This window comes from Cyprinodon tularosa, unplaced genomic scaffold (genome assembly GCF_016077235.1).
Source record: "Cyprinodon tularosa strain WSP-4 unplaced genomic scaffold, ASM1607723v1 ctg560, whole genome shotgun sequence".
NCBI classification, from domain to species: domain Eukaryota; kingdom Metazoa; phylum Chordata; class Actinopteri; order Cyprinodontiformes; family Cyprinodontidae; genus Cyprinodon; species Cyprinodon tularosa.
The window spans coordinates 1,375,356-1,399,349 of NW_024039297.1; the positions used below are offsets into that span (position 1 = coordinate 1,375,356).

At 42.7% G+C, this 23,994-nt stretch overlaps 1 protein-coding gene across 1 annotated transcript; it reads right to left on the reverse strand.

The window, feature by feature from the left end:
* Positions 1-23,994, reverse strand: LOC119796889 (polycomb protein suz12-B-like). The gene is made up of 16 exons (XM_038305660.1): positions 23,264-23,994; positions 18,398-18,444; positions 18,244-18,308; positions 15,912-15,980; positions 13,565-13,614; positions 13,380-13,465; positions 13,050-13,296; positions 11,761-11,863; positions 11,568-11,673; positions 8,230-8,404; positions 8,052-8,140; positions 7,836-7,976; positions 5,042-5,199; positions 4,760-4,961; positions 4,018-4,097; positions 1-1,617 (listed from the first exon to the last, which is right to left on the reverse strand). The coding sequence occupies exons 1-16, from the start codon at positions 23,427-23,429 to the stop codon at positions 1,278-1,280; spliced, it is 2,124 nt and encodes a 707-aa protein (XP_038161588.1). The 5' UTR covers positions 23,430-23,994; the 3' UTR covers positions 1-1,277.

The following is a 23,994-nucleotide window of genomic DNA, read 5'->3' on the forward strand; positions in this document are numbered from 1 at the left end:
TTCCACAGTTTATATCATCAAGCCGTTTTTTCTGTTTTTTTTTTTTTTTACAGCAATATTTTAGACCAGTTTTTTAATTTTTATTATAATTATTATTATTTGACATGGCTCCTCCCGTCTTGTGCAAAACGCTGCTGGTGTTGTGAAGAAACAAAAACAAAACGATCCAGTCAAAAGCTAAAAAACAAAAACAACAGTCAGTCTGGATTAAAGCGGAAACTCGGGAGGCATCAGTGGAGCTTTTCCAGGTCGGCGTCGTTTTTTTTTAACGCCGCTTCTGCCGGGTCGGTTAAAGTGTTAAGGCAGCATCAGCGTCCAGACTGTCTAAAGGCGGAGGAGGTTCTGGCTGCAGCAGTCTTAAAAAAAAAAAAAAATAAAGTTAGAGACAATGGGGGGGGAGCAAGCAGAGAGTGAATCTCCTTTTGTCCGGGAGGCTAAAACCAAACACGACGCTTCATGGAAGGAAGGAAAAAGCTAAATAGTTCCCACCTACGGCTTTATGTACAAACGTCCAGAGACGATGGAGCACCTTGATCAGACAGCAGGGAGCTGCAGGCAGTTCAGGGCTTAGAGAATGTTGGGAGTGCTGGCAGTAGGTGGCGCTGTGGGACAGTCGCCTCTGAGGAGTGAAACTCGTTTTAGCACCAGTGATAAAAACCAGGAAGCTGCTTTTTCTTCAGGTTCAGCTCATTTTTTCCTTTTTTTTTGAGGTCAAAAAGAACCGGAACGTTCCAGTTTGGACCGGGATATGTTTGACCACGACCCAGAACCAAACGGCGGGACTTTAACGGCGCGTCCTAAGCTGATCCATCAGGGCTTCGCTTTGCAAAAAAAAAATAAAAAAAAAGCAAATAAAAGAATTTATTGACATTTTTAAAGCTGAGTTTTTTTTTTCCCTGGAGGAGGAGTCGGCGGTGACATCACGGCGCCTGAGAGCTGCTCCTCTTCCTCCAGCTCTGATCCCTGAAGCGCGGGCTGAAAATAAAAACCGTGAAATCGGATTCATTTCATCGACTCTGATTCAAGTTTGGTCGTTAGTGGAAGAACAAACAGGCTGCGGTTGTTTTTCACTCCTGGAAAAGTTTAGCACCTCAGAGTTAAAACCCTTAAAAACATCCAAAATAAAATTCCTGAAAATTTCCTGAAGCCTCGTCAACGGATCATAGAGAAAAGAAAAAAAAAAAAACAGGCGTTCAAAGTGTGAGCAGACTGGGAGCTTCCCGTCTCTGGCTCCAGTTCATGGTTCTGCTGCATGGCGCCTCCTCCTCCTCCTCCTCTTACTGCTCGTCCAGCTTGTTTTGGTTCTCTTCGACGCAGAGTTTAAACTCTGCAGCTTCGGGATCCGGATCCGGCTGAGACTCCACAGCCGTCTCCCAGTCCTCCTCCTCTTCCTCCTCCTCTTCCTCCTGGCCGTTGTCCCTCTTGGCTGACTGGTTCTGGAGGTCGTGGATCCAGGCCATGGCGTCGTTGATGGTCCTGGTGTTTATCAGGTTGAAGTCGTGCATGCTGATGAGGTGCAGCAGGAAGTTGCGGCACAGGTTTCGCTCCACGATGGCGGCGGCGTTGTGCTTCGCGAACAGCAGGCAGGCCTCTTTCATCTGGTTGTCGGCGATAAAACTGGAAGGAAAAAGAGGAAAGGATGAGCTCATTTCATTCGTTTCTCCTAAAAACGATTAAATATTAATTTAAAGACATTTTTAGACACCTCTAAAGTCTAAAAGCGGCCGTTCCAAACGTTGCATTTCAGAATTCTCCCGAGTGGTTTCACGACTTTACAGGAGTGAATAAAATATTGTGATTGGTCGTTTATAAAAGGGGCGGGATTGTTGTGGCGGAAGGTTCGTAAGCAAGTTTCGTTGTAGCCGGTTTGTTGGAAGCATCTTGCTAACCAGTTAGCAACTTAGTGCTAGCAGGTTCCCAATGGGAAATTCCATTGGGACCAAGTAGCACTAAATTGGTGACTTAGAAACGACGCTGTCAAGGAACGCTATGGACAGAGGAAACATGCAAGAGGAGGAGAGTTTAGTGTCGGAGGTCGTGGATGAGTCTCCTCCGTCATCCATTTTTTATTTAGAGGAGGAAAGCGGGGATGAAGATGTTGTGGAAGAGGACGCCAGGGCGGCAGAAGCTTGGTTTGGTGTAGAAGGCTTCCAGCCGTACGTGTTTGAGCCCTTGCCTCGCAACGCTGCCAGTTCTGTTAGCTCTACGCCTGCTGAAGACACAGACGTCCATCCCCGTGAACACTGGGACGCAACTCAATGGGAAAGGAAAGGATTCACATTTCTACCGTTGCGGATATTAGCTGCGACATATGAATCAAGATGCTACGACCGAAAACATTTGATTGACAGATGACCGTTGATATATGATTGGCCGAATTTAGGTGTTCAGGCTGACGTAGAACTAACTGGCCTGCAGAAGATAACGGAAAAAAACACAGATTCTAAGAGGATTTTTGGGACAATATCGCCTGATAATGAGCACATTTAATCTGTGTGCAGAATTATTAGGCAAGTTGTATTTTTTAGGGTTATTTTTAATATTGGGCCAGAATTGTGTTCTAAATCAACCCAAAAGACTCCTTAACATCCAAGTTTCATATTTTTGGTCGTTGATGTGTTTTTGTGGCCATTTTATGAGGATGTCTGTGTGTGCCTTATTTCATTCGCTACTAAGCCAAACAGCCCATCTGGTCTTACGCTACGTTCATCCAGATTACCATTCCTGCCTTCAAAGATTATTTCTCTGTGGGAGCCGCTGCGCTGTCACTGGGAATCCCCAGCAGCAGCTGCCTCAGGCCCGCTCGCCTCTTGGGGGTTTTCCCCTACTGTTTGGGGCTGGAAGGCGTTTTTCATGTACATAATCCAAACTGCTGGCAGCAGAATAATAAAAGCCAACATATTCTGCCGGCAGGTTTCTACAAGTTAATTTAGACGTTAATAAACTGTTTCAGAGGAGCGATCATAGCGCTCTGCATCAGCAGTGCTGCGTCTGACTCCCTGCCAGCTCCCAGATCAGCTTCTCTGATTGGTTGATGCGGCGCATCCAGCAGCAAAAGTTCAATTTCTCAAGCAGCTGCTGCTTCTGAAGCGTCTCAGATGCTTAGAAGATCAAAATGCGCTGCAGCACCTTTTGCTGCGACTTGATGCTCTTCAGCCATTGACTTAGCATGGAAACTAGCTGCTTTTGCTGCTTGCCGTCTAAACGTAGCATTAACCAATAACAGCAGGACTCTATGAGGCGTAATATCGCTCTACTCTGTGAGTCATTGGCTGGGAGCGCTTTTAAGACTTCCTTGGCTGTCCCCGACTCAAATGGAGTCAGACAAAGAAGACATTTTTGTCTTATAGGCAAGAAGACGACGTAAAGAACCATATCAAACATGGTGGGCTAACAGACAAGGAAGTAAGTCTTCTTAGCAAGATGCTAAGCATTAGCTATGACCATCCAACTTTTGACGTCAAAAACCGAACGTTATGAGGGGATTTTCTCGTCATTGAATGTTTTTATTATGAATAATCTGGATTATTTTTAATCTGTGGATGAATAGAGTATAAACAACTGAAGATTGGATTTATAAACCGGCTTCTGGACGCCTTCAAAGGTATGTGGCTGTTTTGTCATGTTTACATTTTTTACATGCTGCTTCGGTACTCGCTGTGTAAATAGAATAGAATCAAAGCTTTCTAACGATGTCTACGATGTCAGTTGCAGCGATTGGATGGATTTTGAGAGGTTAATAGGTTCAGAAACTGTTACCATGCCAACGTCAGCATGAAAGGATTGAGCACCAATAGGAACAGTAGTTGAAGAGCGAAAGGCGGAGCTTAGACCTTCCCAGATATCAGTTCCGTTTAGTATTTTCATCCCTGCCCAGCAGCAGCTGATGGCGCCACCTACTGGCTGGGAGGAGCTAACCTGAAAATGATGGATTCTCAGCTTTAATCTAGTTTCCACCAAATCTTCTCTATCAAACAGTCTCATCTGAGTCGGACCGAACAGCAGCACCGCTCTCACCCGTGCTTCATGACGTGAAGGTTCCACAGCTTCATGATCTCCTTCTCGCCCTCGTTGACGTCGGTGAACTCCTCGATTTGCTGCGGGGAGGAGCAGAGAAGTCAGGCGACACATCGGGTTCAGATTGAAAGCAGAGGTTCATTTTACTGCCGTAAAGCTTCTATTTGGTTCTGATGGGTGAAAGATCGGTCAGACTCGCCTCTGATTGGCTGTTTGGCGTCAATCAAACAATCTTTTTACTTAAAACAACCAAACTTCCTCTAAACTGGAGTTTAAATGAAGTTGATGAGATCCAAGTTAATAAAGAAGCAACTGAACCCAGGTTGGGTCACATCTGAACCGGCTGTGACCCCTGGACTCCACCGGCTTTAGCGGCCCGATTACACGTTTAAATTTCCCGCCTTCTGATCTCTGATTCTTAGCAACGCCCCCCCCCAATGTGCCTGCAGGGTTCCTGAATGAACCCGCGGCGGGTGGAACCGGTGGGATCCAGGGGTTAACGGGACGTTAACAGACCAGCAGCAGAAAGGTGAGCGTCGCCGGGGCTGGATCTGGCGTGATTCTGGTCACGCCAATCTGGAAACGTTAGAAAACAGTAAAGACAAACCCAACAGTTCACAGGAGCAGAGAAAACAGCTGAAGAGCCGGGATAAAAACATCGCTTCTTTCTCCCTTCTCAGGAAAGAAGCAGAAAGTTTAGACGCCTGAAGAAAATGAGCCGGATGAGCGGGTTCTGACCCACCTTCACCGTCTTCTCCTTCAGCCAATCGGGGTCCCTCTCGTCCTCGCTGTCCTCCTCCATCTCCTGGGGCCTCATGGGCATGCAGCTGTCGCTGTGGAAGTAGAGCCGGTTGTGTCCGCTGGTGAACGTCCTCTGGTTCTGCTCCCGGTCGCTGTCCTCCAGCTCCAGGAACTCTGACAGGCTGGGTTCGGTTCTCTTGGGTCTGCGTGGTGGAGAGGCGGCAGGTGAGCCCGGTCCCAGCAGGATGGGAATCCTAAGGCTGGGGGGGGCGGCGGTGGTTACCTGCAGACCAGGAGTCTGGTGACGGCGGTCCTCTTGACGGGTCCGTTCCTGCTGAAGGCGAAGCCGGGCTGGTTGTGGATGTCCTGCGGGTTTCCTGCGTAGGAGCCGTCGTAGCAATCGTTGATGGAGACCTCGATATTCGCTCCTTTAGGTGCAGGCTGGAAGCAGCAGAGACACGGAAACGCGTCACTCGCCGAGCTTTTCCCGGAGATACAAACGCCCAGGCAGTCGGGACACAAATATCGCGCCTTTACTGAACCAACATGGCTGCTTTTTCTACCAGAACCCAAACAGGATGTTCCTGAGGAAGCAAGTGGGCGGAGAAGCCTTCTTTAGGGAAACTTGGCCATTTCTCAATTCACTAGAACGCGAATACGGACTCGTTTCCTCGTCACGTATGTTCTTGAGAAAACCACAGGAAAGTCTGGACTCAGGGAGAACGGGAGCACGCAGCATAGATCTGCGAAAATCGCACAGTGTACGAACCGGCTTAACTAAATAAACATCTCTGTTGGATAATGTCTCCCACCCGAGCTCCTTCAGTGACAGACTGCTGCCCCTTAAAGGCACCAGGGAGCGTTATCACAGATCCTTCCTCCCAGCAGCTGGACGACTCTAGAACCACCACTGTTCCCAACAACCTCAACCAGTTTCTACCTTTAGTCAGTTAAATAACCTGCTGCTGTCATTCTGCACATCTCTGATGTTGCTGCTATTTTCAAATATTCATTACTGGAAAAATGTCCATATATTGTTTTTTTATTCTCCAGGTGAACAGTTTTATATTGTTTAAACACTTTACAGTGCAGTATTTTATTAATTTTTTAGCTCTTCATTATTATGTTATTCTTATACATCTTTCTAAGGTCCACATTTGTGTGACTTTTTTTTTCTTATCTTTTAGCTGCTGTAAAATATCGTGTATCGCGATAAGGCCCAAATATATTAGATTTACTTCATATCGCCTTAGTTTAAACTAGGGCTGCAACTAACGATTATTTTAAAAATCGATGAATCGGACGATTATTTTTTCGATTAATCGATGAATCGGACAAAAAATTATTTTTATATTAACCTCTTTATTCCAAAATAAACATTTTAGACAGAACAAACAAGCACACAAGTACAGGTTGCTCATTAACTGTACTGGTGCAATATGAAAAATAAATGTTTGTGTTAAAACTACGCAAACTTACATGAAAAATGTAGCTGTACATCCACAAAATATAGGCTACTTTGTTTCATAAAGTGCAAAAAAAGACATTTTTGTTTTTAAAAGCCCCTAAGGGGCTCAAACAATAGGCCCCCCCATTTCAACAAATGAGGTTTTTTTAGACTAGAAGAGTTCTGCCTTTTAAGACAGGAAAGTATAGCAGTTAAAGTTGCTACTTGAGAAAATACTGAACCATATAGATAAAAATAGCCCTGTGATTCAAATTATAAATTGTATTTGGAATAAAAATGAGAGAACTAGGGGTGCTAAAAAACACATCCTCCAAAGACAGATATTTACATGGGAATGTGGCATATAATTAATTGACATATTACTGATCTTGCTGGATTTTATTCTGCTTTACTTCCATAAATTGCAGGATCTTCTTTACTTTATCTTTGCCAGAAGATTTAAACTTTAAAAGCCCTGCCCTCATAATTTGCAAGTTCATTTATTTATAAAGTAAATATAAACGCTGCTTAAGCTAATTCAAATGAAATTAAAAGTAAAATAAGTAGCCAACCTTATCACTGTCTGTAACCTACTAACACGGTAAGGAAAGCATCAGATGAGCTACCTGAGAAACTAACGTTACGTTTCCCCACTTTAAAACCAAACAAACATGGTGGTTCCGTGCCATGTTAATTTGTTTTTACAAAAGTTGCATGTTATCACTTTTTTCGCTTTACAAAGCGCCGGCTATTTTAATTATTGTGATCAATTTGCGCCGTCAATCCTGGCGCATGCGCGCTTCATTTGCAGTCTCGACGCTGAGGCTCTGACTGCAGCGCTGAGAGGGACTCCTGTGGGAAAACGGGGTTGGGATGGGGGAGGCGCCCCACGGCAGAGTAGGAATGATACATGCTTTCACGTAAGAGTCTCTAAAAGCCGCCAGTGACACCGTAAAAAGTCGCCAGATTTGTCGCTAGTCGCTTTTTTGAAAAATAGTCGCTGGAGGGGTCTGAAAAGTCGCTGAGTTGGCAACACTGCACCTGCGGCGCTGACTCGCTCTGCCATATTTTTTTTCTTCCTCTTTCAGTCAAGAGGCAGTGATGACGGCGCGGCGGATGACGCAATAATCGCGCGACACAACTAATCGATGATGAAATTCGTTGCCAACGCTTTTAAAAGTCGATTTTTATCGATTTTATCGATTCGTTGTTGCAGCCCTAGTTTAAACTGTAACCGTAACGTTTTTAAGTCTGAACAGATGCAAATTTTGCAACTCTGTAAACTGACTGAGCCTGATTTTGACCAGATCAGCAGGAATCAAACAGAGTCAAGGTTCGTTCCTGTGATATTGGAGCCAAAAACAACTGACCCGTTTATTAAACAGTTCGTTACAAAACAGAAGCGTTGTGTTTTTATCAGAGTCTGATATCAGTTTTTTTTGCTGAAATTGTATCTGTATTGGACTGGAACTTCCGTCAGATGTCTAACGATCATGAAACTTCCTCAACAGTTTTCAGGAACTCTGCCCTGCAGATGATTCAAGGCGAAGAATCGGCCTGAAAACGAGGGGATTGCGGCGGTTTAAAGTTCAGACCAGAAAGAGGCACCTCGTGTCTCCATTTTTCTCACCGCGTAGTTGAAGATGAAGCGGGAGTGCGACAGCTTGAGGTGCTTCAGCAGGCTGTAGAGCTTCCTGCAGTTCAGCGTGCACCAGGGGCAGTGGAGGTCGTCTCTGGCCTCCGTCTGATGTTTGTTGTTGCTGTACCGGAACTAGAAGAAAGAAAACAGGCCGTTAGGTTTGAGTCGGTTCAGAGAGACGGCGTCTGATGTGGGAGACCCTCTGACATGATAGACGATCCGTAGCTTCTGCCGGGGCTCCGCTGAGATGGGCTCTCTCCTGGTTGGAACGTCAGTGCTCATGGATTCCTTCACAGCTGGAGGGAAGTGGACAAACATCATCATCATCCTCGCCGTTCCCCCTCAGACGGGTCAGATTAATGAAGGCGGCACCAGGTTTCCTCACCCTGGGTGTGTGTGGCTCTCTGTGTGCTCGGTCGGGTGTCCTGGTTGGCATCAGAGTTGCGGGTGGCCAAAGGTTTGGCCACAGGAGCCGTGGAGCAATCAGAGGAATCTGTGGTCCAACGCAGGGTGAACTGCAGCGTCGGACCCTGAGAGAAACTCTCGAATGGAGGCAAACGCTGCAGAGACGGAGAGAGGCAGCACTGAAAACAACGATCGAGAAATGAGTAAAAATGTCTTAAATTAAGAGTATTTACCCTTAATTTGAGCAGGTAAATGAAATAGTTTGCCAATGAAATGAGTATTTTTACTCTTAAAATAATGTAATTAGATAAAATGCACTTGAAATAAGACTATGCAGTTGTGTTTTCTTATTTTAAGTGTAAATTATCTTGTTCCATTGGCAAAATGTCTTCTTTTTCACCTCAATCCAAGAACAAATGCACTTATTTTAAGAAAAAATGACTTATCTAGATTTTATTTAATTTTTCCCCCCAATGAGCGATATCTGATTTTGGGGCCAAAGAGACTCAGATAATAGGAAACGTCACAATCAGACGTTTTATAGAACATTAAGTCGGGAATACACCGTTACATACATGCAGCTACAGCTCAAACTGTACGACGAAACGAGGTTTAAAAGTTCTCAGTTCACGATGTTTGTTCTCACGCTGCGACCCGACGCTCTGATGCGATCTACCTGCTCACACTGTACGTCTAAAAACCAGGTGGGACTCAGCTCCGCAGTGAGATGGCGCTACTCGGACTCGTCTATCTGGAAGCCAAAGGAGCAGAAGAGGAATATGAAGCTCACTAGAGTGAAACGCGCTGCCTTGGATATTTGGGCAATTTTGTGCTGAAAGCCCTAAAAAGAAAAGGAGACGACGTATTTGGACAAAGACATGGCTGAGCTAACGTGGCTGCTACGGTCTGTCAGTTTGACAGAAAGATTTCACTCATTGCACCCCCGCCATGCTATGGGCTTTACATCTGAGAGGAAGAAAAAAAAAAAGAAGAATCCTGAGCGGTTTGCCAACAAACATGTTTGGTTTTCTCCTGACCTCACGATTCCTGATCGGGAAATCAAATATAGTATAAAATATAGTAATGACAGATCTGCAACTACAAATTAGAGCAGAATACTTTTTATACCGTAAATTCTCTAATATAGGCCCGGGCCTTTATTTCACTCAAGTGCATCGCGGTCCAGGCCTTTATTGGATAGAGGCCAGTATTAGAGACAGGCCTCTATTGCTATTTGAGCAAAACAGACTACCAGTGGAATGAATAAAAATGAGATTTTGTGTCTATTTGAACCTATAAAACACTAGGTTCATTTATTGAAAAAGTACAGTTACCGTGTCTCGCTTGGTTTGAAGTAAAAAAAAAAAAAAAAAAAAATCCTCCAATTCTGTTTAATCCTCCTCCTCAGTTTCCTCCTCCTCTTCATCTCTCCCTTTAATCTCCTCATCACTCGCGCTCCTCCTCATGTTGTGCTGCGTGTCTGTTCTCTTCCTCGCGCAGACGGGCAGCAGTCAGGGCCTGTCGTCCAGCTGCGCAGGGCTGTGGTACTTGTATGTTACTACCACAAGTATAATGTTGAGGTATGCCCAGAAAAAACGTTTATAGCCCCGGCCTGTATTAGAGACCGGCCATTATTTACCTCCTCTGACAGCGAGACCGGCCAATGTTAGAGTCCCGGCCGCTATTGGAATACAGGCCAATATTAGAGAATTTACGGTATATTCCCAAAATCTAAACAGTTTACTTAAATGATTGGATGCAAACTATTGGTACTTCAACAAACCAGGAAGCAGATTTCTCATCTCACTCCATGTATTTATTTTATACCGAAAGGCTTAAAGGTTTCATCAAATCCAGTCACAACAGCTTCCAAGAATGCATCTCATCAACATCTTATCGCAGGCCTGGATGATGCTGAGTTTAGAGGTAGAGAACAAACATAGTTCATACCAAACTATTTTGTGTGATCCTAGTTATCCATGTTACAAAAACGAAAACATTCGGACAGAAACGGCACATATGTGGATGCTGATTGGGATTTTTTACATATGTATAAAATTAAGCATTAATTTCTGCACGTTTTGCTCCTTTCAGGGTTCATCAGCATGAGGCAACTTAAAATCAAGACCTTTTAATGCCACTTGAAATAAAAATTTAAGACCAAATTTACAAGAAACACAAGAAAAACCTGCTTGCGACAACTTAACCCAAAGGTTTATTTTAACATAAACCACTGCACTGATGTTTCAAATGTTGAAAAGCTTCCCATACAGGAAGAAAGCTAAAAACACACAAATGACAGATATATTTGAACAATTATTTAACTGAATTCACAAACTTTGTTTTAGCAGGGAACAAACCTAATCAGTTTTAAAGCCCCAACATAACCAGTGCCAAGTCTTTTTAGCAGCTATTTTTCTTTGTATGGTTTTCTTAGTATGTTTGATTTGGTGATAAGTGGAGGCGTTGCAGAGACAAGGGTGGAACTAAACTGAGAAATACCGGCTGCTTCTCTCTAACTCCATTTTGACGCTTTGTGTTTCGTGCTTCGCATGTGCGACTCCACTGCCTTAATTCCCATCGTTCTGAGCTTGAATGACTTCTTGCACTAAATCCACTGAGCCTCATGGATGTTCCCTGGTTTTAGCCATGGAGAAAACTCTTGGCTGGAGACAATTTTAGTTACATTTACACTTGCTCAGATTTTCTAGACAAAAAGTTAATGGTGCATCTCCCAAATGTCCCGGCAGCAACAACGCTTTATTGGTTCCGCTATCGGGACGGAATCAATAATGGTGAGCAGTTCTTTTATTTTTTATATAAAAAAAAAAAAAATGATCAATTTTAACGTTTTATTTAGATTACAAAAATAAATCCTAATAATAATAATCCTATTTATGATGTTTTAAAAATTAAGACCAACGAAAAACTGATTTAAGACATTTTAATACCAATTAAGGCCTTAGTTTTATTTTGAAGAATTCAATGCCTTTTAAGACTTTTTAAGGACCCGCAGGAACCCAGATATAAATGTAATGCTATACTTTTGTGGGTGTAAAAAAAACCCTAACACGTCAAGAGAAATTTGATTGTTTTTAATTTAAGTTCAAACCCTCCAAATCATTTATGGATTAAAGACAAACTGGAGCCAAAGCAAGCTTAGAATCTCTCAGTAGAGTGCCGGTTTGTTACGTCTCCAAGCTTTGACTCTTGACGTGTTTCACATAAAGATAATAAACACTTTTAAATTAATTCTTCTTGTTTAAAATGCAGGTTTTATGTGGTAAATCATAAAGTATAAAAAGATAAATCTCCTACCTTCCCATCCACAATGGTCTCCCAGGTGGCCCTCTTCTTCCCCACAGGACACTCCTCCATCTCCTGCATGGACACCTCGTACTCCCCGTCCAGCAGCTGCAGACGCCTGCAGACAAACACCGAGGCCACATCTTCACCTCTGGCCTCTGCGACCGCAGCGCCGCGGTCCTGCTTCACAGGCACTCGCTCTCACCTGTTTTTATCAAAGACCGTCATCTGAGCCACAAACATGGTTTCTCCCTCCTCCCTGAGAGAGGAGCTCCTCCTCTTCCTGTTGACGGACTCTTCTGAAAAATCTGAATCACAAACAAAAACAAACTTGTTCATCACGTCCAAATGTGGAGAAAAAACCCAAACATTTCTGAAGCTCCGACTTCAGCTCTGATTCACCTGCTCAGCTGGATTTAAAATCATATCAGAGATCTGATTGTTCCTGATGTTCCTAACAGAGCACTTCGCTCTCAATCTGCAGGTTTACTAGTGGTTCCTAGAATTTCTAAAAGTAGAATGGGAGGCAGATCTTTTAGTTATCAGGCTCCTCTCCTGTGGAACCAACTACCAGTTTTAGTCCGTGAGGCAGACACCCTGTCTACTTTTAAGGCTAGGCTTAAAACTTTCCTTTTTGATAAAGCTTCTAGTTAGAGTGGCTCGGGTTATCCTGAGCTATCTCTATAGTTATGCTGCTATAGGCTTAGACTGCTGGAGGACAAAGACCCCTTTTTCATCATTCTGCTTCATTCTATCTCTATTCTCCCACTCTGCAGAATCTGTTAGTTCAATCTCTAACGTTCTGCTCTCTCTGCTTTTCCTCATAGTAGCTTCATCTGGTCTGTTCCTGTTTGGCTGTGACTCCATCCTGGAGAGAAATATCAGCTGTGCTGCTGCCATCAACACCTTTGTTTCTAGATGTTGGAGCTTGGCCTGTTTTCCAGTGTAGTCCTGTTTCTCTGACTGTGACTAACTGGATGTGCTCTCTTCATCCTCTGACATGGGAGCTGGCTCGGAGCTCGTCTGCCTGGCTGTGTGTTTCCTGGACGGGGCCGCCTGTGGAGCTGGTTGACAGTTGCCTTTTGTATCTATGCTTCTTTTTCTATGTCTGCTTCTGTCTCCTTGAACCCCAGTGGGCCTCAGCAGATGGCCGCTCACACTGAGCCTGGTTCTGCTGGAGGTTTCTTCCTGTTAAAAGGGAGTTTTTCCCCTCCACTGTCGCTACAAGCATGCTTAGTGTGAGGGATTGCTGAAGAGTCAATGAGTCGATGCAATCAGCTGGTTTTCCTTAGATAGAAAACTTTGAATCAATCTGACTGGATGATCTAGTGAACTGGAAAGTTCCTTGAGATGACATGATTTGAATTGGAGCTATAGAAATAAACTGAATTGAAAATTAAACCCTAAATATATTTCCTCTAAATGTTCATGATTAACTGGACTGAAAAGAAAACTACTGAAAAACATCCAAAGGTGTGTGTCCTATCAGCTTGCCTCTGCTGTGGTGGTTCTCCCCGTTGCTCAGCCCGTTCATCTGTCCTCTGGAGCATCCGGGCCTCGATACTCTGAAGAGCAGAGAGTAGGACTTGACCATGTGGGAGTTGCTGGGTTCGAACTCGCTGCTGGGGACCAGCAGGGTGGGGAGGGAGCCCGCTTTGACCTGAACTCCGGCGCTCGGGTCTGGGTTCAGAGGGACCTGCTTCTTCCCCGTTGGGACCTGTTTCACCGGACAGCTGACATCCTGCAAATAAAACCATAACAGAGGAAACCTGAGCTACACCTGGAGCAGGAACTATAAGAATGGTCCCGAACCCGGACACCAACCTTCCTCTTCTTGTGGCACACTTTAACCAGCAGGACCTCCAGAGAAACGGACGTCTGCTCGTTCTCGCTATCCTGAGACGGTTTTCCTGAAGAAACAGAACCAAACCTTTTATAAGCAACACTGGTAAACAGGAAGATGGCGCATCACGTCATCCGCAGAGAAACGCCCGACGGGACCGACTCACCAGCTTTATGGAAGAATCCAGTAAAGGTGAGCTGCAGGTTAGAGGCCAGGCTGCAGAGGGAAAAAACAATGAGGCCTCAAACTGCACGAATTCAAACAGTCAATTTTTCTTAAAAGAAGAAAAAATGCATTTTCACCTGATATAAGCAGGGTTTTAAGACACCGACCAAGTAGATTATTCACATTTAAAGTATTAAAAGAAATCCCACATCTCATTTAAAATGCATATAATATCTAATGATAGTATTTAGTGTGTTAAAATAATGGATTTATTGGTAGATCATCTTATTTAGCTGCTCAAACTCATTTTAAGCACGGATGCATGATTTATATCAGTCAAACTGGGTCAACATTCTCAACCAACGGTAGACCCTGTCACACCATGCCGATTCATCCAGCGTTTGCCTGACGTCCCAGAAACTCCTAAATGCTGGCATATGCTGAACCTTCTATGCATTTTTTCAGATTTTGGGCGAATATTTAAAGTATTCATAACGAGTCCAAAACTTATGTCTAAAGCACACAGTGTGTGCATCATTTCATGGGCATTGCTGCCTGATCTTTTAGTTATCAGGCTCCTCTCCTGTGGAACCAACTACCAGTTTTAGTCCGTGAGGCAGACACCCTGTCTACTTTTAAGGCTAGGCTTAAAACTTTCCTTTTTGATAAAGCTTCTAGTTAGAGTGGCTCAGGTTATCCTGAGCTATCTCTGTAGTTCTGCTGCTATAGCCTTACACTGCTGGAGGACATAGGGACCCCTTTTTCATCATTCTGCTTCATTCTATCTCTATTCTCCCATTCTGCAGAATCTGTTAGTTCAATCTCTAACCTTCTGCTCTCTCTGCTTTTTCTCATAGTAGCTTCATCTGGTCTGTTCCTGTTTGGCTGTGACTCCATCCTGGAGAGAAATATCAGCTGTGCTGCTGCCATCAACACCTTTGTTTCTAGATGTTGGAGCTTGGCCTGTTTTCCAGTGTAGTCCTGTTTTTCTGACTGTGACTAACTGGATGTGCTCTCTTCATCCTCTGACATGGGAGCTGGCTCGGAGCTCGTCTGCCTGGCTGTGTGTTTCCTGGACGGGGCCGCCTGTGGAGCTGGTTGACAGTTGCCTTTTGTATCTATGCTTCTTTTTCTATGTCTGCTTCTGTCTCCTTGAACCCCAGTGGGCCTCAGCAGATGGCCGCTCACACTGAGCCTGGTTCTGCTGGAGGTTTCTTCCTGTTCAAAGGGAGTTTTTCCTCTCCACTGTCGCTACAAGCATGCTTAGTGTGAGGGATTGCTGAAGAGTCAATGAGTCGATGCAATCAGCTGGTTTTCCTTAGATAGAAAACTTTGACTCAATCTGACTGGATGATCTGGTGAACTGGAAAGTGACCTGAGATGACATGATGGGAATTGGAGCTATAGAAATAAACTGAATAGAAAAGGGGCAGTGATGCGCCTGGAGGTCTGCATAAAACAGTATTAACCTAGCTGCTGTTTACCGCCCGCCACACAAAAAAATTAATATATATAAAAAGAAAGAAAGCAGGTTTTTGTTGGCAGCAGATTGAGCGTCATGTCTGCTAGGAAGTGTGTTGGTGGTGGGCGTGAACGCAGGGAGGATCCATCACTCCCCTACTGGCTCACCCTATGATGGGGATGAAGTCTGGAGGAGAACTGACGGTTTCCTCCTGTGAACCCCCTTTATACCAAAACGCTGCCAATACGTCATTATACAGTAGCTGGAAGTTAGAAACACGTTCAGCGCTCGTCTGGAACACGTCAGATACGTTGGAGAGAAGCTCTGGATAAGTTACGCAGAAGTTAGTCAGAGGTTTAGGATAAGCTAGACGCCACGACTTATGAGGAACTGATACTGAACGTCTGTCAACCATCAGATAACTGACCTGGAACTGATGTCCCATGTATGAGCATACGCTGGCATACAGCGGGATGATCCTGGTATTAACCTAGCTTGACCTACTTTCTGTATGTCGATGTGTGCCGGCGTGTTTTTGGGTGCTTCACCATGTTTAAACAAAACGTACCCATAACTTATCCAACGTACGGCAGCGTTTTCAGCAGATTTTTTGTTCGTCCGGTATACGCTGGTCTAAATCGTCAAGGTGTGACAGGAGCTTTAGTTGTTTTGTTAAAGGAGGAGGGATCTTTTGTTTGCTCATGTGACGATGATTGTGATGCAGCTGCTTTTCATCATGATGTCTAAACATTAGGAAATTTATAAACTTGAGAGTAGGATTAACACTGATTAGCAGCAATAACAGCAAAAATAATAATGATAATCTGATGATAATCTGTCCAGATTTTCAGATCACTAATAAAAAGGAAAGAGCAGCAGAGTTTACCTGACAGTCTCCTGTTCTCCTCTCATCTTTTCCACTTTGAACAACAGATTGTCGACTTTGGAGGTTTTCCTGTGAAACAGAAAGAAGCTTTAAACTGTTCAGGACTTGATGCACAAACAATCGGACACCGAGCACCGGCGCTAAACAAAATGTCATTAAGCTATGGAGAGAAATTTGTTCCAGAATTAATGAAACCAAAAATGTAAAGAAAATTATAGTAAAAACATTGAACTTTTAAGAAATTCTCAATCAATAATAAGGTTTCAGGAGCAATTTGTAAGCTTTCTAAGAAATATCAACTTATGCTTTTACAGTTCTTTGGGGTTTTTTTTTTAGCTTTTTTTTTTTTTTTTATAATTTCAGTTATTGTGGAATGGTTCCCCTCTAACAGGTCGGTGCGAGGACCAATAGAAATGCCTTTTCTAACGTCCTCAGAGAGCAGACTCGTTTCTATTGGTCCACACACAGAAACACCTATTAGTAGATTAGAACGTATTAGTTTTAGGTATAAATAATGATCCATTGATTAATCCTTGCTGTCCTTTAAATAACCAACTTGCCTCTTTATTATTATTATTATTATTTAATTCTCTGCAGATAATGTAAATCTCTGCAGAGATGCTGAAACTTTTAAAGCGCACTCAGGGAAATCATTTGAAAATCTAAATTTCAAGCATGTAGCTTAATTAGAATCCAGGAAAAGACCTTATTACCTTTGCAACTTTCTAAAAATATTAAGAAAAATAACAAAAACAAACAAAATAAGAAATTCAAGAAAAACACTCAGAGTGAGAATTATTATTTTTTGTCCAACATAACCTTATAGGCATTAATGCTGATACTGCCACTTACATTTATTAGTTTATAGACATAAATAAAATTGTTAACGAGGCTTATTAATTTGTTACCTTTTTTTCCAGTAGGTAATCTATCATTAAAGGGTTCATCTAATTGGTAAAATGCCAAAAGAAGATCTACAGCCATGTAGCAATATCTTTGCTGAATGGCTGGATATAGATCTTGTGCTCCTAGATCAGGGGTCACCAACTTTTTTAAGGCTGAGGGCTACTTTATGGCTACTGATTCATAGGACGGGCTACCAATACTGACCTATGAACTGGAAGAGTCGGCGTTCACCTGAACTTCATAGATAATAAACATATTTCTGTTGTTTCTTTTCATTTTTAATTTGCTTTTAGATATTCTCATTATGAGATCCATATAAATCCTCAAATGTTCTAATTTATTGATCTGATAAAATGCTTCATAATAAGAGCTTCAGTAAAAAATAACATTTCAGATTTAGTCCGCTGGTGAATTGTTGTTTTCAAAAGATGCTGAGGGCCCCCCATGTTGTCCTTGAGGGCCCCTTGGTGCCCACAGGCACCGCGTTGGTGACCCCTGTTCTAGACCTTGCTGAGGGACGGGGGGGGGGATCCATTTGTAAGGGGTATGCAGGTGCACAGAGCAGCCAGCTTGCTTAGACTACCAAGGGATCATGGGAAACCTAAGGCTATGGAAGATACAGCGGAACCGTCCTTCAAAACGTGCAAAAAGAAGGCTGCATTTTTCGTCCGCTTAACGAGGAGTCTTCCGATCCAAACAGGCCTCAGCGCCACGCTATGACGTAATCGGCCAACAAACCTGGCCTTCAGGAGACGCAGCTACTAAATTCAGACTCAGCAAACGTCAGGATTTCGAGTCGGACCGCTTGAGGGCCGGACTTCAGCAGGAGAGCAGTGGAGAAATTACCGGCAGGCTGCTGCGACCTGCAGGTGATAAAAACCGTGAAGCTGCTCCTCACTGTCGCTCCTTCCTGGAAGATTGTTCTGGTTGTTTTAGCAGGTCTGAATCCCAGATTTGGGTTATGAATGAAACTCAGAAACCTCCAGAGGGAAATCAAAGAACCGCTGAATACTTGATCCTTTTAACATCTTCTGCTCCAACAAACCGAACACATTTCACGTCACTCATTCCAACAGTTTACTCTCTAAACTAAACTCCACTGATGTCATCCACACACTTTAAACCAGTCATCCTCTGAACCCAAACATCGCTGAGCTCTGCCATCTGCAGCCTCTCACCCCCCCGCCCCCAACCACAGCCAGCCCCACGTGTATCAGCTCCATCTTCACTCCTTCCTGCAGCTTCTGCCTCCGTATGCAAAGCAGCCTCAACTGAAAAACGCTCCTCTTAACCGATCTACCTCGCCACACAGCCGCCGCGTCGGTCTGCTTTCACTCACGATAACCGTTGACCTGCTTTCTAAGAAAACGGGGAATCCAGTTTTTTAACCTGCAAGTTTCAACCCGCAGATCTGCAGAGATCTTACCTTCTGGCGTTACTCCTGGAGTTTCTGTGCGACATGTAAGTCAGCGTCCTGTGCAGGAAAATAGGCTGGAGAGAAATGAAGAGAGGAGGGGGGTTATTATCTACCGTTACGTTGCTGTTTGAGAGGAAGAGGAGGAGGAGGAGGAAAAACTCACAGCGATCAGGTTTCTAGTGCGGAGAAACCTGTAGATTTGCGTCGGCTCTGCAGGAAAAAAACAAAACAAAAACTGATGTTTTCAACTCTGAAAATTAAAGCCATCAGAAATTAGATTAAAATCAAAGAATGAAAGACATCTTAGCTGCGGCTAAAATGAATACATAAACATTTATACAGCAGAAACATTTCAGCAGTTTAGGACCAGAGGAAAAAACAGAAGAAAGGCAAAATAATACTGATAAAAATAGGCATTGTTACACCTGATTGTGATTAGAGAAGCCATCTTACAGACACCTTATGGAACATAAATGGATTATTTCTATTCAGACTGAAGGACTAAACTGACAGGAAAAGTCTGGATCATTATTTGTACTAACTAATGTAATCGGATGTAGCGCCATTTCCACGACCCTTTTGAAACCGTGCTGAGAACGGTCCGAGCACGGAAACGAGATAACTGTTAAGTGTAAATGATACGCAGAACTGACTGGACCGTGCCAGACACAACGGAACCATGTCAACGTGGTACTATTTCATCCGTAGGGCTCGGCACGGTTCAGTTCTGGCGCGGATGTCAGATAAAGGGCGCATGAGCAGACTGCCTCATCTCCTTACAGTCAGCCTCCATTATCAGGGAATTTCAGACGTTCATAAAAATCCTAGATTCCTTACCACGCCGCACGATTTCCAGAGATGATTCTGCTTAGCAGTGTGATGAACCTGTTGTTTCCTGCCTCTGTAAGCCCTAATTAGACTAATTAGTAGGGGTGTAAATAACGGTTTTGTATCGATGCATCGATCCAAAAGCCGACGATCCGATGCATCGACACGTATCGAGTATCGATTTATGTTTTTTTTTTTTCCCTCTGGTCTATTTTTATCCATTTGCTCCTGGGCGTAATTCTCCCTCCCGTGCTGCGGTGGCGCTAAACCTATTTTGCCCTCCTACCTTGCTTCCTGGTTATACTCTTACAGCAGTGTGTTGCAGTGAGCTTGATGCAGACATTTTTGATTTATGCTCAATATTGAAGCGTGGTCTGAGCTACACACTGTGGGTCTAGATACGGCCGAGGCGGCGAGGAAGTGGGGGAGAGTTTAGTCCGACGACGGAGGGACATGAGGGCCAAAAAGAGCGGAGATCCAGGTGGAAAAATGGTCCCAGCGTTCTCGCGCACCTCGCTCTTCTAGCGGGTCAAACTTCACGAGTTGTTTTCCGCAATTTCGGTCATAAAAACAAACCAAGCCGGCCTCCTGTCTGCGGTCAGCTACAATTTGGGAGAGGAGCAGCGGAGCGTCTGTGGAGGGGGGGGACGTCTGGAGCCGAGGTATAGCGTTGCACTCATTGCACTGATTTTCTGCAGTATTTTTTTATGCAAGGCCTTTCAGAATCTATAACGCAGGGGAATTATTATTTTTCAGTGAATGAGGTTTTAATAGGAATAGGTGGAGTACAACTTTTCTACTTCTGTTATTTGCTGTAGTTTCTCAAAAAAATGCATAACACTTTTACAGCTTTCATTGATTTATTTCAAATTTGAAACAAAACGAACCAATTACTCGAATCGTATCGTGGTGTATTCTTGAGGATCGAAAATAATCGAATCGTTGGGTCAGGAAATCGAAACTGAATCGAATCGCCATGATGGTTTACACCCTCACTAATTAGATCGTTTGTTGTATCCTCTTCCCATAAGGCGACTGTTAAATAAATTCACCAAGTTCCCTTCGCCTGAATAGCCGCAAACAAACGGTTTTTGATCTGATACAAAATATTTACTCATTTATTTTAAGAATTATAGTATAATTACTTCTCTAATCGGGTCGCTCTGTCAGCTAAAGGCACGTTTTACAGTCTCTATACTCCAGTTAACCATTAATCAATTACTAAATTGGTTGATTATTTTAATAATTAATCACAAATAATCTGATTGTTTCAGCCCCAATATGAATAAAAACACATTAGGTCTTAAAAACAAATGCATATTTTAAGGTTAAACTAAAGGAGCAATCCGGTGGCGTTTAAGCCCTAAAATCATCTCCTCCAGCTCCGTGTTTCTGCTGCGTTGTGTCGCTCTCCGCTCTGCCAGCGGCTCCGACACAAACACTTCACCGTCTGATGACAGCCGACGTTCTCCTGACTCTGCTTCGTCTCTCTGATAGAGACTGAAATGCTTCTTTGGAAACATCTGATTGTTCGCCCCGTCTGTCAACAGCCACAGTAGCAGCAGTTATTGCTGAGGTTTCCTCTAAATGTCATAATAGAGGGAAACAATCGCAAACTCAGAGTGGTTTTTATTAAAGGGAGACTGTAATCATATTTATTTAAAAACTATTTCAACAGCTTTACATTTATTTCAACAGTATTTTAATTAGTATTCATTTTCTAGACGTATAAATAAGGTCAATCCCTTTAAGATGATGAGAGCTTCAAGGTTGTTTCTGAGTAATCTAATAATAGTCCAGCACAGGCAGGAAGGTACGGTTCAAACGAGGAGTAGAGATAACGAGAGGAAGGTTTAAAGCAAAAAAAATGAAAAAACTTTAATCGTAAGCTGAGCGAGCAAACAACCTGTGGATAAACTCTGAAGACGAGGCAGGAAACCAGGATTTCACTCTAAAAAACACTCAAACTGGCCAAACAGGAGGTAGAAATTCATCCAATTTAAATCATCTGAAATCCTCCTGCTTGGCGCTTTAAAACCACCTTAGCTAGATTACTTTAACTGGTCAGATGTGGGCTATTTAAAAGATGGAGATGAGTTAGGAACGTTTTTCTTGACTCTCTGACATGATCCTCATACCAAGATAACAGATTCTTTGATTTGAGTCGAGGTTCAACGGTAACCTTTTAAAATCATCCAGATGCGACACCGCAGAAGTTTCATCTTTAGTCCATTTTTTTCTAAAATATTTATTGTATTTTCCCTGATTTGAGCAGGAAAATAAGACAGTTGGATGATGAAAGAAGATGATTTACATTAAAAATAAGACAAAACAATCATCTTATTTCAGATGCATAATATCTAATGATCTTATTCTAGTATAAACTCTTCATTAGCTGATCGTGTTTAATCTCAATTTTATGAATCAACTTCTCAAATCTGCTCATTATAAGAAACGTTCTCTCTTTTATAGATCAGGTTTTGCAGGTTATAGAGCTGGAGCCACTTTCACTGGTTGGAATAGATACTTTATCATCATAATGAGGCCAGAACCTGCAGCTGGATCTGAATCCAACCATCACTCTGGACGCTACTGGTCTGGTTTGACTCAAACTGGATCTATACTGGAGTCACTGTAACCAGTTTCTCTTCTCAAAGTACCAAACAGATGCCGCCTGAAGGAGGCCAGGCTGATATTAAACAATCTAAGAGCCGATTTTGGATTTCAGACGCCAACAAAATGAAACGTTGCAAATGTTTTGACCGCAGAAGATATTTAATGTGATGCTGCAACAATTCAAATTCATTTAATCCCGTTTATCTACAGATTAATATTCAGTTTAATATTAACATTGCCGATATATTTAATATTGCTTTGTAATTTTGCAATTAACTTATTGGTAAAAATAAAAAAATAAACTTAAATAATGAACTTAAAGTGATATTCTGGCATCCAAAAAATCTTTTACCTTCTTGTATTTATGCAGGTAAAATTAGTCTGGCTTCATTTACATGTTGACCAATTTAATCTTTATTCTTTTTTTTTTTTAATGTAGAATTGCAAATCTAAGGAGGGTTAAATTTTTAATATTGATATATATAAAAAAGACTTTCAATCTTGAAAATAAAAAGTTTTCACAACCTACGTCTAAAGAAATGGGTTCAGATTTTTAAAATAATCTGTTGGATTTTAATTTGACCCGTTTTTGTACCGTGGATTTAAACTTGACCTAAATATTGTGGCCTGAATGACAGAATAATTAAAATCCCAATTTCTCCTTTATTTACAAATAAAAATTTCCAGATCATTTTCAAAAAATATGATATAATTTAAGATTAATTCAATTCATCTCTATTAGTCCTGATCACACCTGAAATTTCTTGAATAACATTGATTTGCAAGATCATAATCTGTATTTAAAATTCAGTTTGATGATTTAAGAACCTAATAAAGGATTTGACCAACCCAGCTGCCGTAGTTCTGCCACAACAGAAAGCAAATTAAAAAATATCATTTCATTTCGACTCTATTAGTCTGGGTCAGAGCTGAAATTCCTTGCACTTTTACAAAAAAACAAAAAGAAAAACAATAGATTGCAAGATCATAATCTGTATTTAAAAATCAAATTGAAGATTTAAGAAGAACGCAATACAGGTTTGACCAACCCAGCTACCGTAGTTCTGCCACAACAGAAAGCAAGATAAGATATTTAACCATATTTTTAAACACAAACATCACCAGGTTTTAAATGCAATATTGTTTGAACATTTATACACAAACTGGCACTTTCCTAAAGGAAATGTTTAAAAAAATAAATCAATGTTTGTGTCTAAAATGTATATAACAGCTGAAATTAATTGCTCTTATGTTTTATTTTGCTTTTTGTTGTGGCAAAACTACGGCAGCTGGGTTGGTCAAACCATTCATTGGGTTCTTCTTAAATCCTAAAGTTGTGTATAAATAATTTCAGATTGAAACCTGTGAATCTAAATGATCTAAATTGACTAAAATGTCTTTATTCCACTGCTGAACCTGAAGCTTAATAAAAGCTTAATAAAAGATTGAACAGTTGGGATGAGAGGAAGTTGAAGATCCAGCTGACAGCAGCAGCAGATGGAGGCTGTGAAACCTTCTCTAAACTTAGCAATAAGCCTGAGATGAGTGTCTGTGTGTCTGCAGGTCGGTGACAGCAGGAACTCACTCTCAAAGGCCTGCAGGAAGAGCTCATGGTCGGCCTGGATCTCCTGCATGCTGGGCTTCTTGGCTGCAGCGGAGGGCGGCTGGTACAACCCGTTGGTCTTTCCTCCAGAACCGAAACCCACATGGTGGTGGCCTCCACCCGAGGAGCTCTGCTTGTGCGGAGCCATGGAGGTCAAACGCTACAGGAGAGGAGCAGTAAAGCCGGCTCCCCGCCTGAAGTGGGGCACAGTGAAAAAATGAATAAATAAAATAAGAAATTCGGCTCCTCTTCCTCCCTTTGTCAAAACAAAAGAGGCAGAGATGGAGGAAAACCGACCGCTAAACTAGAAACACGCCTCAAGTCCTCATTTTGGAGAGTATTTAATTTCCTAATATATTAAATTTGAAGATGATTAAGCGTTAGAGATCAGCTGTGGTGTGGATGAGGCTGTTTTAGCGGGTAGCAGGTCGAAGAATGCGCGGAACAAGAGAACAGCCTCCGGGGCGAGCTGAGGCGGAAACCCCGGGCTAACCGGTTAGCATCGCCCCAACATCGACTTTTCAGCGAGAAGGACGCTAAAAACCCGACCTCCACGCGGGGAAAAAGGGAAAACACTTAAACCGGTAACAACTGTATCGCTCTTAAGCGGATAATTAACCAAAAATGTGCATTATAATCACCGAGGGTCTGTTAGCAAGTAGGATTCTGAGGTAGGAAAAAGCTAACCGGGTTAGCCCTGATTATATCCTGTT

Bases quoted from the DNA above. Each gene is read 5' to 3' on its own strand.
- LOC119796889 (XM_038305660.1), bottom strand. From the start codon at position 23,429: ATGGCTCCGCACAAGCAGAGCTCCTCGGGTGGAGGCCACCACCATGTG. The intron at 11,674-11,760 runs GTGAGAGCGAGT...GTTTGTCTGCAG, and splicing joins ACGGTCTTTGATAAAAACAG to GCGTCTGCAGCTGCTGGACG. The intron at 5,200-7,835 runs GTGAGAAAAATG...TGCTGCTTCCAG, and splicing joins GCTTCATCTTCAACTACGCG to CCTGCACCTAAAGGAGCGAA.